This window comes from Protopterus annectens, chromosome 2.part1 (assembly GCF_019279795.1).
Source record: "Protopterus annectens isolate FY-2018-M chromosome 2.part1, PAN1.0, whole genome shotgun sequence".
NCBI lineage: Eukaryota > Metazoa > Chordata > Ceratodontiformes > Protopteridae > Protopterus > Protopterus annectens.
This window is the reverse complement of record NC_056729.1, coordinates 1,920,228,131-1,920,241,766: the sequence shown is the minus strand read 5'-3', so window position 1 is coordinate 1,920,241,766 and position 13,636 is coordinate 1,920,228,131. Positions and strand designations below refer to the sequence as shown.

General features: G+C 34.8%; 1 protein-coding gene across 1 annotated transcript in view; it reads right to left on the bottom strand.

Annotated features, from left to right (window-relative positions):
- Nucleotides 1-13,636, bottom strand: part of LOC122795068 — a 471,006-nt gene that overhangs the window by 379,104 nt on the left and 78,266 nt on the right. Inside the window, exon 3 of the mRNA XM_044063643.1 lies at nt 513-794. Coding sequence (XP_043919578.1) covers nt 513-794 — 282 coding nt within the window. The remainder of the gene's footprint in view (nt 1-512; nt 795-13,636) is intronic.

Sequence of the window (13,636 nt, the reverse complement as noted above, 5' to 3'; positions counted from 1 at the left end):
TTCGATCTCAGAATTGGAATATTTAAGTAGTGGGGGGGTGTGGGTTGCAGGAGGGCTTGCCACCCCCCCCTGCAATAATGGTGAGAAAACTTTTCTTTTTTTTTTGGATTTATTTTACAATGTTGAAGTTCTGAAAGTTCGAGCATATAGTCTCAGCCATATGAAATTCAATCTTTTGGAATTTTGGCATTGTAAAGTATATATCTATATATATATATATATATATATATATATATATATATATATATATATATATATATATATATATATATATATATATATATATATATATAAGTCAGACTGGTGTGGGGGCTTCCCACCATATGGACAGGAGCATCGGTGTCTCTCCCTTGCAGAAAATAGTTCCATTTAATTATTTTGCCCTTATTTATTCCAGCCATCATTTTTCATTATTTTCAATGCTTGAGATTGTGAAGATTAGAATTTCATAATATAACTTTTGCCTACCATGTGAATATCAAACAAGTTAAAAGAATTATAAACAAACTTACCAAAATGTGTAAATTGCTTTGAAAGAGGAAGACATTTCTTATCTTCAATCACAGCCTGAAATGTTAAATTGTAGTCAGAACTAGCATACGGTCCACCAAACACTACAGAAGATCCTTGAACCACTTTCTCCTCCATGACAGCTGTGTTATCAGATTTTGTGAGTGTGAGTATGTAGCTGTACAGACAGACATCCTTAGTCCAGTTAACAAAAACTGATCCATTTGTCATAGAACGGACTGTCACATCAGCAGTTTCACATGATGGCTGATCTAGGAAAGATGCTGGGGAAAGAATATATAATAATATCAAAATAAGGTATCATATGTTACAGTGCTTTATAATAGCATTTGCATGTAATATGTTAAAGTGCTTTATCAACTGGAATTTCAAGTAATATTCAAATTACATGTGCAGTACACTATAAACATTTGAAAGATTAAATAGTGTTGCAGTATTCAGAAAGCTGGTACAGTCAAAGAGCGACTGCCATATTTTAATCCAGGCTGATGAAGGAACACACGAGAAATAAATTCTAGCGGTTCATCCCTATGGACAGTGATGTCTCTTTTTTAATTTTATGTTGAAAAGTATGTGTTTAAAAAAATATGAACACCAATGTCAAATGTTACCTGGAACTATAATACCACCCCTTTACCATTACCAATTAAGATCTATTCTCTTTAATTTTCTCTTCATGAATGTTCACAGCAGTTTCAACAGTATATTTTTGTGGAAAGTAGGACCTGCATGCACGCTATCATAATGACCTATGATCATAGGAAAAAAATCACCAAGGGGGAGCTTCATTATCTCAGGATGAGGAAAAGTATAAAAATGTCATATGTAAGTAAAATACTTACTTTTTAATCAGCAAAATTTGACTGTGTTTATTTACATTTCATATATATTCAGCATTTTTATTGAGAATGTTTATAGAAACACTGTCTGCAGCAACAGTTTCAGCAGCACATTGTGCACAGGTTGCACTGGATGGTACTTTTGTGGTTCTCAGCATTCCAGTATGCATACATAAGTAAAATATATCTAGATTAAATTTTTTTTTCAATAACTTTTCTTTTTCGTTTACAATTATATATGACACAAACATTACAGTTTTTTTCAACATGACCATAGGAATATGTTATACATTAGTGTTAATATCATAAGGTGTAGGTCATACAACACATTTATTTACACTATTTACACAGATGCTTTCATCATTAGCTCAACTGTTACACAAAACAACACATACATTCTTAATACCCAAACTATGATTAACTTGTCAAATCCTGTATAGGGTTCTAGGTTCCATTAAGGTGTATTTGCCATGTGTAAGGTTTAAGTTGCTATGTGGTTGATTATGCTAATATTATATTAAAAGTTTGTTCCCAAATTTCTGGACTTCATGTTTTGGATTCTTTTTTATCCATTACTATTTTGTGAGCTAAAAGATGTTTTATGGCTATTTGTTTAAAACCCTCATAAGATAAATTCAACAGATCTAATAATTTGAGAGCTATATATAGTTTCATTAGTAGAAAAATTATTGAGTGTGTTTGCATGTTTTTTTTACGATGTTAGGTGGAAGAATGTGTAATATGGCAAATTCCCATGTTAGTGTGGATGTTTGGTAGCCCATCTTTTGTAACTGTACTTTGAGAGAATTCCATAATTTGTACACACATCTGCAACTCCAAAATACATGCAATAGGTTGGCTGTCTGGCCTTGCAGTGTGGGCAGAGTGATGACCTTGATGTATTGAATTTGTGGAGGATTGCAGGTGTGAAGTATGCATTATTATTAATCATTAGCGGCGTGTAAGCTAATTTTTTAAGCGGTATGATCTTCAGTGTTAAATTAATTGCTTGGGTTATTTGTTGGTCATCTATGGAAGGTTTTAGTTTTCTCCAGTAGTTAGAAAAAAGAATCTCCTTCTGGAATTTAATCTCACTTATCATTTTATATGAATTAATAATAGTTTTCCTTGTTGAGGGAATAGTTTTTCCAAAGCAAATTGCAAGTTTCTATGTCACTATTGGATGTAGTAGTGTTTTGGAGGTGACTGGAAGACAGTTCTTTGATTTGTCTTAGTATTATTATATAAGATTTGGAGAGATTTAAGTTAGTTCTAATTTCCTGTGTTGTGCAAAGATATCTTGGAGTGTTTTGTCTTTTAGATGCGGAAAACATTCTAAGTCTAGCATTTTGCTATTTATTTTTAGATTTGGGTTTTTATGGAGGGGTTGTAGTATTGTTATGGCCTGTCCGAGGTTCAACAACTGAAACAGTTTTTGTGTTATGTTGATAGAGTATTTTTAAGTCATCTAAAATGTAACTTTGTATTTCTTTTTGATTCAGGAATGGAAGTAATTTAGGATTGATACCTAGTGCTTTAATGTATCTATAATAGATTGTCACCCAAGGAGGAGACCAGTTTTCCTTTCTTGGATCGTGCTCAGCTATTCTTAGTATTCTGTTGGTGTTAATAATTGAGTAGTAAATTTTAAAATCCGGTAGATTCAGCCCTCCTTTGTTCTTGGGCAGTGTTAATTTTGGATAGGAAATTCAGTTTTTTTTTGGGTTCCCATATAAACTTTGCTAGAAAGGTGTGTATTTGGTTAAAGAAAGTATTATGTATTATTACCTGTGATGTCATGAAAATATACGTTAGTCTAGGTAGGATATTCATTTTTATTATTGATACTTTCGCCATGAATGGTAGTTTTAGGTTGTTCTATCTTTTACAGTCTTGCATTACGTTTTGCCATTTGAGAGTTATGTGATATTGGTAGAAATCTTGTTTATTCTGGAAAAAGGTAATTCCCAGATATTTAGTTTCTTCTTTTATTTTTATTGTGTCCAAAAGTGGTATTAATGGGATAAGTTTGGGTGTTTTTAAAGGGAAAATATTGGTTTTATTAAAGTTTAGTATATAGTTAGACATGCTCAAGAATATCTAGATTAATTTTTATTAAGCAAGCCTTACTGACCAGTGTATAATCACGTAATGCTGAAATCAGAATATGTTTCAAGTGCTATTCCCAGTAATACCTTTTGTAATCCTGACCAACAATACCATCTACAATGCTTACTTACGAAACCAGCTACATGTGGCATGAACTCCATATGCCAAAAGAGACTAATATTGAGTTCAAGTTCCTAAGGTTCTTGTTACCAAGTGCCATCACAACAGATAAATAAAGCAGTTACAACTTATTAAAAATAATGAAACGCACATTATAATAATTTTAAGAATTGACAATAAGACGTGTAACTCATTGAAAGTAAACATCTAACAATGTAAAGAGATTTGCTTTCAGAGACTTTTTCAAAATAGCCATTAGGTAGGACTCCCTCATCCACTGTGAAAGAGAATCCTGAGACATGATGCCAGAGGACAGAGAGAATGAGCACCTGATGTTTATACCTGCATTCCTTGAACCTCCAGCAACACCATGATAGAGGAATAGAGACCATGAGATTCATCAGATGGCCAAACACCACTTATACAAGGATAAATACTCTAAATCTTTGACTTTAGAAGAATAGAAGACAAAATTGATGATCAGTACAGGGTCTACAAAGCTGGAGTAATGCAAAAGGTAGAGAGCAGTGTCTGTAAGGAACTGGACAACAGAGTTTTATAGTAATCAAGTTGAGATGAGACTAAGAGATGTACCAGCACAGAAGAGGATGTATGTATTTGCTCCTTAGATGGACATAAATGAGATGACCAGACAACAGATTACACCTAACCTCTGAGTTTTAGTCTGCCATGCATAACAATGCCAGCATTTTTCACATTAACCATGAAGATTACTGTGTCATCAGCACAATTACTGGCTGATTTTACAGAAAGGCAACTGACTTGGGCATATTAAGCTTTAACTGATTACTAGATATTCAGGTATGGGCAGATTTCAAGTATATCTTCAACACAGCAATGACACTGGAAACATCTCTCACTAATAAGTTTTCCAGTGGAGGTATATATATATATATATATATATATATATATATATATATATATATATATATATATATATATATATATATACACACAGACCAACAAAGGCCCTGCAGTGGTATTCTGTGTGATATCAGACAAAACATATCAAGAGGAAGAGGCATTCATTTCATACACTACCCACTGAGTATGCCCTAAAAGACAGGAGGTGGAATAGATCAGTACAGTACCAGTAACCTTTTAACATGTTTACAAATGGTCCGAAATGATATCATAGTCCAACTTCTTAGACAGTGTAAAGATGACAAGTAAATCCTATACTAACTAAATTCACTGATCCCTTGAGATTAGGTGTACAATGTACAGGCTGTCTCATTAGCATGTGCTCTCTGAATGTCAGTTTGGAATGGAATGCAAATTTGATATGCCTATCAAACAGATTTTATGCTATGAGTAAACAATATTGTACAAAACCACATTAGACTTTTTCAAGATATATTTCACTATCGTCTCTATTAAAGCATATGTTAAAACATAATTAGTGAAGGAAGAAGAATATGGTAAATAATAGTACCCAGCACTTCAGAGCAGGCAAGAGTCAACTTGATTTGGTGTGGGTCTATCGCACAGGTTGCAGAGCCTCAAATTGGAGTAAAGAGTTCATTACAATCATTAAGGTGAGACTCACACCAGACCCATAGAGGAATCTCCACACAAGCAGGAGATTAGAACCAAAGTTTGCGATGCCATCTTAACTGCAATGAAATGAGAATTCAACCCACAATATTCTGAATGAAATGCTGCATGCATGGAACAGTAGGCTGGATTATGTAGCTTGTCATTCACCTAAAAGGGTATAGCCCGCCAGTTCAGAGATCTGTTAAGATAGGTGTGCTACTTTTTTATTTAAGATCCCTGTTTCTCAGCTATTGTTGTGCTCATTAAGCCCAAGTCCACATTAAAGAGGCTGACACATCTCCATTTATGCTACAGCCTCTGCCCAAGGCTACAAAGCTGATGTTTATATGTGGATACTAGGCTAACTGTCCTAATGTACCACATTAAGTCAAGACATGTTATCCCATTACATGTTCATATTACCTTTACCGTGGCTTATACTTCTATACTTCTCATATATGAATTAATGTTTCTGGGATCAGACAGTTAAATATGGAAAGAGGATCTTGCTGGAGTTTAGGGCATTTAGGCATGGCCTCATTCCATTAGTAATACAGGGGCATTCCTGGGGTAAATATTCTTATTACTATACATTCATCTAAGCTGTATTTTAATAGGGACAGGTATGAGCTTTGTTTTACAAGGATGCTGAGGCTGTTCCAGTGAAGTGGTATCCTTGGGATATGCACCTGTCACTCCACACAATTATGATTATGCTGTAGAAGAGGATAAGGTCACTGGATCGGGTATTTCTGATTCCATTTGAATTACAGATGTGCAATAATTCCATTAGTATTGCATCAGAGTATGTATTATAGGCCAGGTACACATCACCACTTAATAGTCTATAACAGACTGACTATAGTGATAGAGCTTTTAGGTGGTCTGTGTAAATCATGTGGTTTAGTCCCTGTATTCTCCTTGTGGAAACTCCTGTTGGTGCTGTAAGTGTTGCATATTATCTTCACAGGTCCATAACAAAAGGCCAGGTTAATTAATGATAGACCTGATGAAGGTTGAGTACAGTGGGATGATGACATCTCTGGGCTGAGATGATATCACTTTGCTTATAACATGAGCAATATAGAAAGACCTCCTAACAGTAGTAGACACACGCTGTTCGAATACTAGGTCACTGTCTATCTATGTTCCAAATCCCTGGCTACTGGATCAACTCTAATGGGTGAGTTGTCAATTTGGAAGTTTCCCAGGCAGTTGACTTCCAAAGGATACAATAATGCACATTTTAGCATTTAGCTATAGTCCATGACTCTGGCACCAGTTTGTTTATTTGCAACAAACCCTCCTGAATGATGGCATAGTCTTTTAGGGATTCAGTGATTGTTCTCAGCTTGCAGTCAACCAAAAATTTTTGGCATTTCTTTGGACTTCTGAGAAGTAGATGCTAAACAGGAGTGATCCTAGCCCAAGGGCTTGTGAGACTCTAGCAGTGACTGGACTTTTTGTGAATGTAGCTTCCTCTACCTTGAGTTATTGTGTCCTATCTGTGAGCCAGTTGGCAATACACAGGGGTTTATCCCTAATTTTGTAAGATTTTCTACTATGCGTTAGAGGGGTATTATGTCAAAAGCTTTGGCCAGGTTTTGTTTATCATTTTGCCTTCATTTGTTGCGTGGGTGACTCTTTCAAAAGAGTATGCTAGGCTAGTATTACCTGCTTTTTATGAAACCAAACTGTGATGGGTCCAGTGTCTGGAGATTTCCTATGTACTTATTGATTTTTTAATTCCATGATAAGTCTTTCCATGGCTATACCCATGATGCTATTCACACTTATCATTTGGTAGTTGCTTGTGTTGGTGGATGGCCCTCCATTATGTAGGCGTATGACTGTTGCATTCACTATTAATTTGGTATGAAGCCAGTTTAAAGACTGAAGATGAACAGTGTTGTTAGGGGTCAAATTCACCACACAAAACTGATAAAATAATCCAGAAACAAGATGAAGGGAATAGGAAAAATCTTCATTAAATATCAAAATGTAGCACTTTCATCCACAGTGCAAGGACTTCATCAGAATCAGATGAAAGCACTAAATTTGGATATTAAACAGAGATTTTCCCTATTCCCTTCATCTTCTTTTTGGATTATTTTATCAGTGTTGTTAGAGGTATGGATAAGCCATGCTTCATATTATGCAGGACACGTTCAAAGAATATTCTCAAGACAAAAAGATGCAGTATTTTTGCCCTTTGAGATAGCTACCAGGACTTAGTCCTTTGTGATAGTTGGTGGCATATTGGTTTCTAATATTTCCTGTGAACATACCTCTCAACCTCTTAGAGTCAAGAAATCTGGATAAAGCCACAAATAATGGTAGGAACAAAGGCCCAAATTTAGGGGCATTGTTAAATATTGTTCTTACAAAAATAGAAAGTTGATAGTATAACAGGTTTTACAATTGCATGAATTTTCTGAAGGATACGAAGTCTGAAACTCAAATGTCTGCCATTATTTTTTTACTTCAGCCCTCAATGATTTGCCAGTGATTTGCCAGAAAACTACAATTTCTATGAGAAATGGAGCAAAAATATGAGTCAAAATCTGGACATTCTGTGAAAATCTGAACAGTTAGCCATGCAAAATATTTGAGGGTGAGGGGACATATAAAGGTGGGGCTGAATTTATCAGCCAGCACATTTGCAGTATCTTTAGTTTCTGTATAGGTGGTGTCATTCTCAATTAGCTCAGTCCAGTGGTCTATAACACTTTTGAGATTACGGACATAGCCGAAAAAGGCTTTGTGTTGTCCTTGGCCTGGGTGTCCAGTTTTGTCTCAAGTTTGGCCTTGGGGGTTTTAATTACACTCCTGAGTTGTTTATATGGTTTAATGATGGGGTTTCTAACATAGTTGGTCATTGCACTTCTTATTCTTGGTTAGAGGTTTCTTTCTATTGTTAGAAAGCTTAATGATATTGAAGTTCTGTCAGGGAGGTTTGTTTTTAGGGTTCACCCTGCTCTTGTTTTGTTTGGTACAGCTAGCTCAGCCAAAGCTATGTGCTAGTCTGATGAAGTAGCATTCCACCCCCTCATTTGTAAGACTGTTACAACATTGCTGCAGGAAAGCAAACTGGCTTCCTGCAAACAGTTCCTAATCCATGACCATAACTCCTCCACTGCTCTTCAAGTAAAGAGTAAAAAAAATGATTTTTTTTTCTTTTAAACTGTAGCACACTGCTTGTTTGTACCACTCAGGGAGAATTACAGTTCTCAGGTTTTTACTTAAAAGAATATTATTTTTTTACATTTAAAGCTGCTACAGTTTGTTCCCTGCAAGTGATTTAAACTGTGGCAATCAGTCTGCTACAATTTACACCACATTGGGAGTGCTACAGCAATATCCTGTATGCATTAAAGCATGATCATAATCGGCCGATCAAGCCCCCCAACACTTTACACTCAGAGCAGTTCCCCCTCACACCTCGCCATAACTATGCTACTTAGTACAGCCTCTTCTATGTAGTTGTTTATATGCTGTTATAAGTTAGCAGTGTATATTTCCACATTAGCAGCATAGTTTTTTTGAATGGAGGGGTTGAAAGTTGCAAATTATCAATGAAAGTTTACCTTTGTGAAATTTCTAAAAGTTCGAGAGGCATAAGTGTTCTTGGATTTTATTTTTTTATTTTGAAGGAGATTGCTGTGTGTTTGAACCTGTTAAGTGAGGTTATCATACAAGGGATGGAGAATAATTCCCCCATATTTCTAAGGACAAGGTCGAGGATGTTGTTTCCTATTGTTGGAACTCTGACTAATTGGTGCGGAGAGTTTGTGTTAACAAAGTTCCAGAATTTCTGAACTGGTGAACTAGTGGCAGCATCTGCTTCCCTTCCTTTAGTTGGGTAGTTGAAGTTGCCCAGGGTGATGACATCAAGTACAAAGCTGACTGGTGCTAGCATTCCGTGGTCATAGAGGTCATTATGCAGCTAGCTAGAATATGGTAAGGAACTTTGCTAATGGTGCGTTGGATATGAAGAAGCTCTAAGGTATCATGCTGCTTTTTTAGCCTTGATGTGAGTCTCTTCTGGATGAAGATTGAGACATCTCCACCATTTTTTCCCCTCATGCATCATAGCTGGTCTAAATGTCTGGAAGGCAATTCAACCCTGCACAGCTGGAGTATTTTGTGCCGAATTAAACCATGTTGGTCACTACACAGACATCTACATTCTCTGAGGTGAGGAGGGCTTGAAGAGAGTGAAGTTTCTTGTTTAGGCTCCTAGCATTGATCAGAAGCACTTTTATATTTTCATTTTCTTGTTTCTGTTATGTTGCTTTATACTCTAGCTCAATATTAAGACTGGGCTTTTATGAAGTGAGTTGAACAGGGCATATGTGAATGTGGAGCAAGCAGTTTCAAGGAGGTCTCTACAACTATATTATATATTTTAACAACTGACATTTACCTTCAGTAGACAGCAAAATAACTAGTGGAAAACAGAAGTAAACTGGTAAGCAGTTATATGTTGCCAAATCCTGTATTCTATTACTTCAGCTTTTGGGGGAGCTGTAACTGTGGTAAAACTACTGTAAACCTACTGTGAGACAGATTCTGCCATCATGTCAGAAGTGGACAACTCATATTCAAAGACCAGGTCAAGAATATGTCAAAGGTGATGGGCAACAAAGTAAACCAACACAACAAAGTCAATCCCAATTGAATGAGGTGTCAGTGAGCTTGGCTATGATGGCTGCATGCTATTTAGTTGAGAATTCTTGATAAAAGCCATCAGAAAAAAAATAAAAATAAAAAATGGTGTTTGAGGAGGTGGATAAAAGGAATGCAAGATGAGGAAACAGGAACAAAGAGAGGCTTGGATAACTGCCTTCAAAACTGAACCAAAAGAAAAAAGCCATATACACAATTGGAGAAGCTGACTGGACTCACAAAGAACACAGGAAACATACAAACTACACTTGAAAACTCCAGTATGTGGCAGCTATTTGAAATGTAAAATCTCAAAGAAAGGATCTGAAACTTTCCAGAAGGTAAGATAGCTGTAGGAACTGAGATGCAACAGAGTATTGGAGCTAGACAATATTGTAAAATGGCTGAATTACACACTGGATGAGGTTGAAAAGTAAGTCCAAAAGATGCAACATTAAGATCCTAGAGGTTTATAAGGAGATACACAAAATGAAGCTAGTAAAGGTAGTCCTAAATTTGCTGAACAAAATGTTAATTTGCTGAACATCCAAGTTCTATAACAGAGAAGATTTATAGATCAGAACAATAAATGAAGCAATGAAAGGGACTCCTAGATATGCACTAGCCTGCATTCACACAATCATACAATGTAAATCAGGAAGTCTTGAGAGTGTTCCCATTCTATAGTAGTCAACTAAGATAGAGAAGAATTTTTCAGATAAATTATTCAAATAAAGGAAAACACTGGCTTCTAGAATAAAAGTAAATAAGAGGCAATGAGTGCACAATGGAGGTGGAGTGAATAAAGTTAAACTGCAAGGCAGACACTGAAATGTTTAAAAGTAGAATAAGCTTCCAAGAACCCTGGCATTGACATGACTCTAGGGTGATGCAGCATGGAAAGTAAGATGTTTATATTCCTTCTGATCTGGGACTACCGAGAGCACAAGACTGTTGTGTCTTATGAAAGTAACATTCTAAAGTGGATGCCTGGCATAATCTCGCCTGAATGGTGACCTATGACACTGTCATACTTCACTCTAGTGAGAAGTGCTTTTACCATTTCAATGACCTGAAGAGGTACTATCCTGTCCTTTCTATCTTGTGGAAGAAGAGGTCAGAGCAAAGGGACCTCAGATTTAATGTAGGTAGACTAATCTTTTCAGGGTTTTCTTATTTCTCTTGTAAGTAATTTTAGTTGTACTGGAAAGTAATTATGGAGTTCTGGATTGTTTTCCATTATAAAACACATAATGGATGTAATATCTGAAACGTGATAACCCAAATAATAAAAATACAATAAAAACACTTAGACATACAGCAAAGAGTGCTAAAAACACCTGGATTACATTTAACCACCTCTTTCATTCATAGACTTCATCAGAAGTAATGACAATCAAAAAGCCAATGTTAAATACAATGTATTTACCAATCAAATTTTAAAAACAATCAACACTTAAAAACTTCAAATTAATCTTTTAATTAATAGTAAGTCTTCTATCCCTTAAAAAACAATTAATGTTAACCATTTCATTTAACCCAGGAAACTGATCCGCTGCTAACCTGATTTGCCATTCTGTTTCTCTTTTTTTCAACTAAGATCTTGTAGTTCCCACCTCTCAAGTATAAGGTAACTTGTTCTACCACACCACGTAGAAATTCATTGTATTTTATACAACAGACAGATACTTATATAAGGCATTATTGCTGTCCTTTGTTTTAATCAAATACATATGATTTTAATTCTTTTACCAATACTTCTTGTTGTCATACCTACATAGAAGGCTTGGCAACTGGAACATATCCCTACATAAACGACCCTCTTAAAAGACAATTAAATCTACCCAGGACTTTCATAGTATAATCTAAGTGCTCTCATGTGATGTACAGTCCCTCATAAATAAACCTACAGGGACCACATTTATAAGTGCTAAACTTTTTTACGTAATGGGCAAAGAAAATTTTGCACAGTGGTTTTGTAACAATTGTTTTACATTAAGGTTCTTTTTGTATACAAACAATAGGCGTTTTCCTAACACATTAAGTAATCTGCTGTTCCCTTCAAAAATTTTCCAATTACTTCAGATTACTTCCTTTATCATCAGACTGTCCACTGACATATCTATGCAATAGTGAGCTATCACTTTATCATAATTGCACCTTGTATTTCCTGTCACTTTACTTACATCACTGTCTTTGTATTCAATTTCATCTTCAGTTATCTGTTCCCGTTTCTTCTTGTTTGTATCCATATTTTTTACTATAACCAACCTCTAATATAGGGGCAAACTGCTCCTCCTTTTCAAACAAACCTCATTCACTGTTTTGTCCAAAATGTTTAAACTAACCTCTAGCAAAAAATAGCAATGTAATAAACTTAACTCCGTTTTCAAAGGCTCTGTTTCTACCAGTCATCCTGTAGGCCCTGATGAATTGTACTCTGGGAATATTATTCTATATTCAGTTCAGGTAATTGCTTCTAAATGAAACTATTCATTAGAAAATGTAGGTTTTTTAGCAGATTTTGATTTCAAAAATATCTAACTTTCTGTTCCATTCTAATTTCAAATCTAAAAAGCTAACATTTCCTATTCCCCCAAAACAAACTTTAAACTTTGTACTCCCATTCATAATATCTATCTATCTAAATTATGACAATCTTCAATAGTGCCTTCGAAAAAAAAAAAAGGTCATCAGCAAACCTCTTATAATGTATAATCTTTCCAAAATATTTTAAAGTTGGCAATCTTTCGATTTCCCACCACCCTGAGACCAAGTTAGCATAAGCAGGAGCTACCATTGACCTCATTGCAATTCCCTTTTTCTGTTTATAATAATTTTTGTTAAATAGAAAATAGTTGTCTAGTAATATATCAAGTAAAGCACCATAAAAATTAATTGAGCTGTTAGGCTATTTATGACTAAACATACAAATATGACAAACATATTCTACACCCTCATTTTGCAGTACACAAGTAGATAATGGCATGATGTCAGCTGTCATCATATAATAAATTCTGTCTTTGTACTTACACTTATTGCTGAATGTATGTATACTTTGTAAAAAAATCCCAAGAATTACAAAAATAGGGGGGAAATCTTTGGCCTAAATTATTTAAAATATTATTTAAAAATAAAGATATACCCTCTGTACTATTATTTGGGGCCAATATTATTGGCCTAAAAGGAGGTTGGTTCACATTTTTATGTATTTTTGGTATGCAGAATAGCACACCAATTTTAGGATGTTCTGTTAAAAAATGATATAATTCCATATTGATATCGCCATTCATTATAAAATCATACAAACACATATGAATATATTTGTAACTTTTTTGTATTTCATTTAATGTTCTCAGAGTATATTCTTCTGTGTTGCTCAACAAACTTTCCATTGCGGAATTGCAAGTTTCAATATTCATGATGAATAACACACCCCTTTATCAGATTTCATAAATCTTATATTTCTGAGATTTTTTTAATTCATTCAATCCTTTCTTCTCATAATAACTTAAATTAAAGAAAGAATATTTAGCTTTCTCCTTAAAGCTTTTCTAATGTCATTTTCACAAAATCTTTCAAAAGTCTTTAAGGTATTGTGCAAGATGGGGTTAAATACAAAAGGTTTATTTAAACCTTTTTCTTTATAAACATCTTTCAGTAAATTATTTAAGTTAAGTTTTGTAATATAAAATTTGAGGTCTTAAATGTTTTTTATCATATTGTTTTCCATTGTTTTGCAGCTCAGACAGAGCTCATGGAAAAATCTCTTGTTCTCAAAGTGGATGGATTGGCTCTCCAGCTAACAT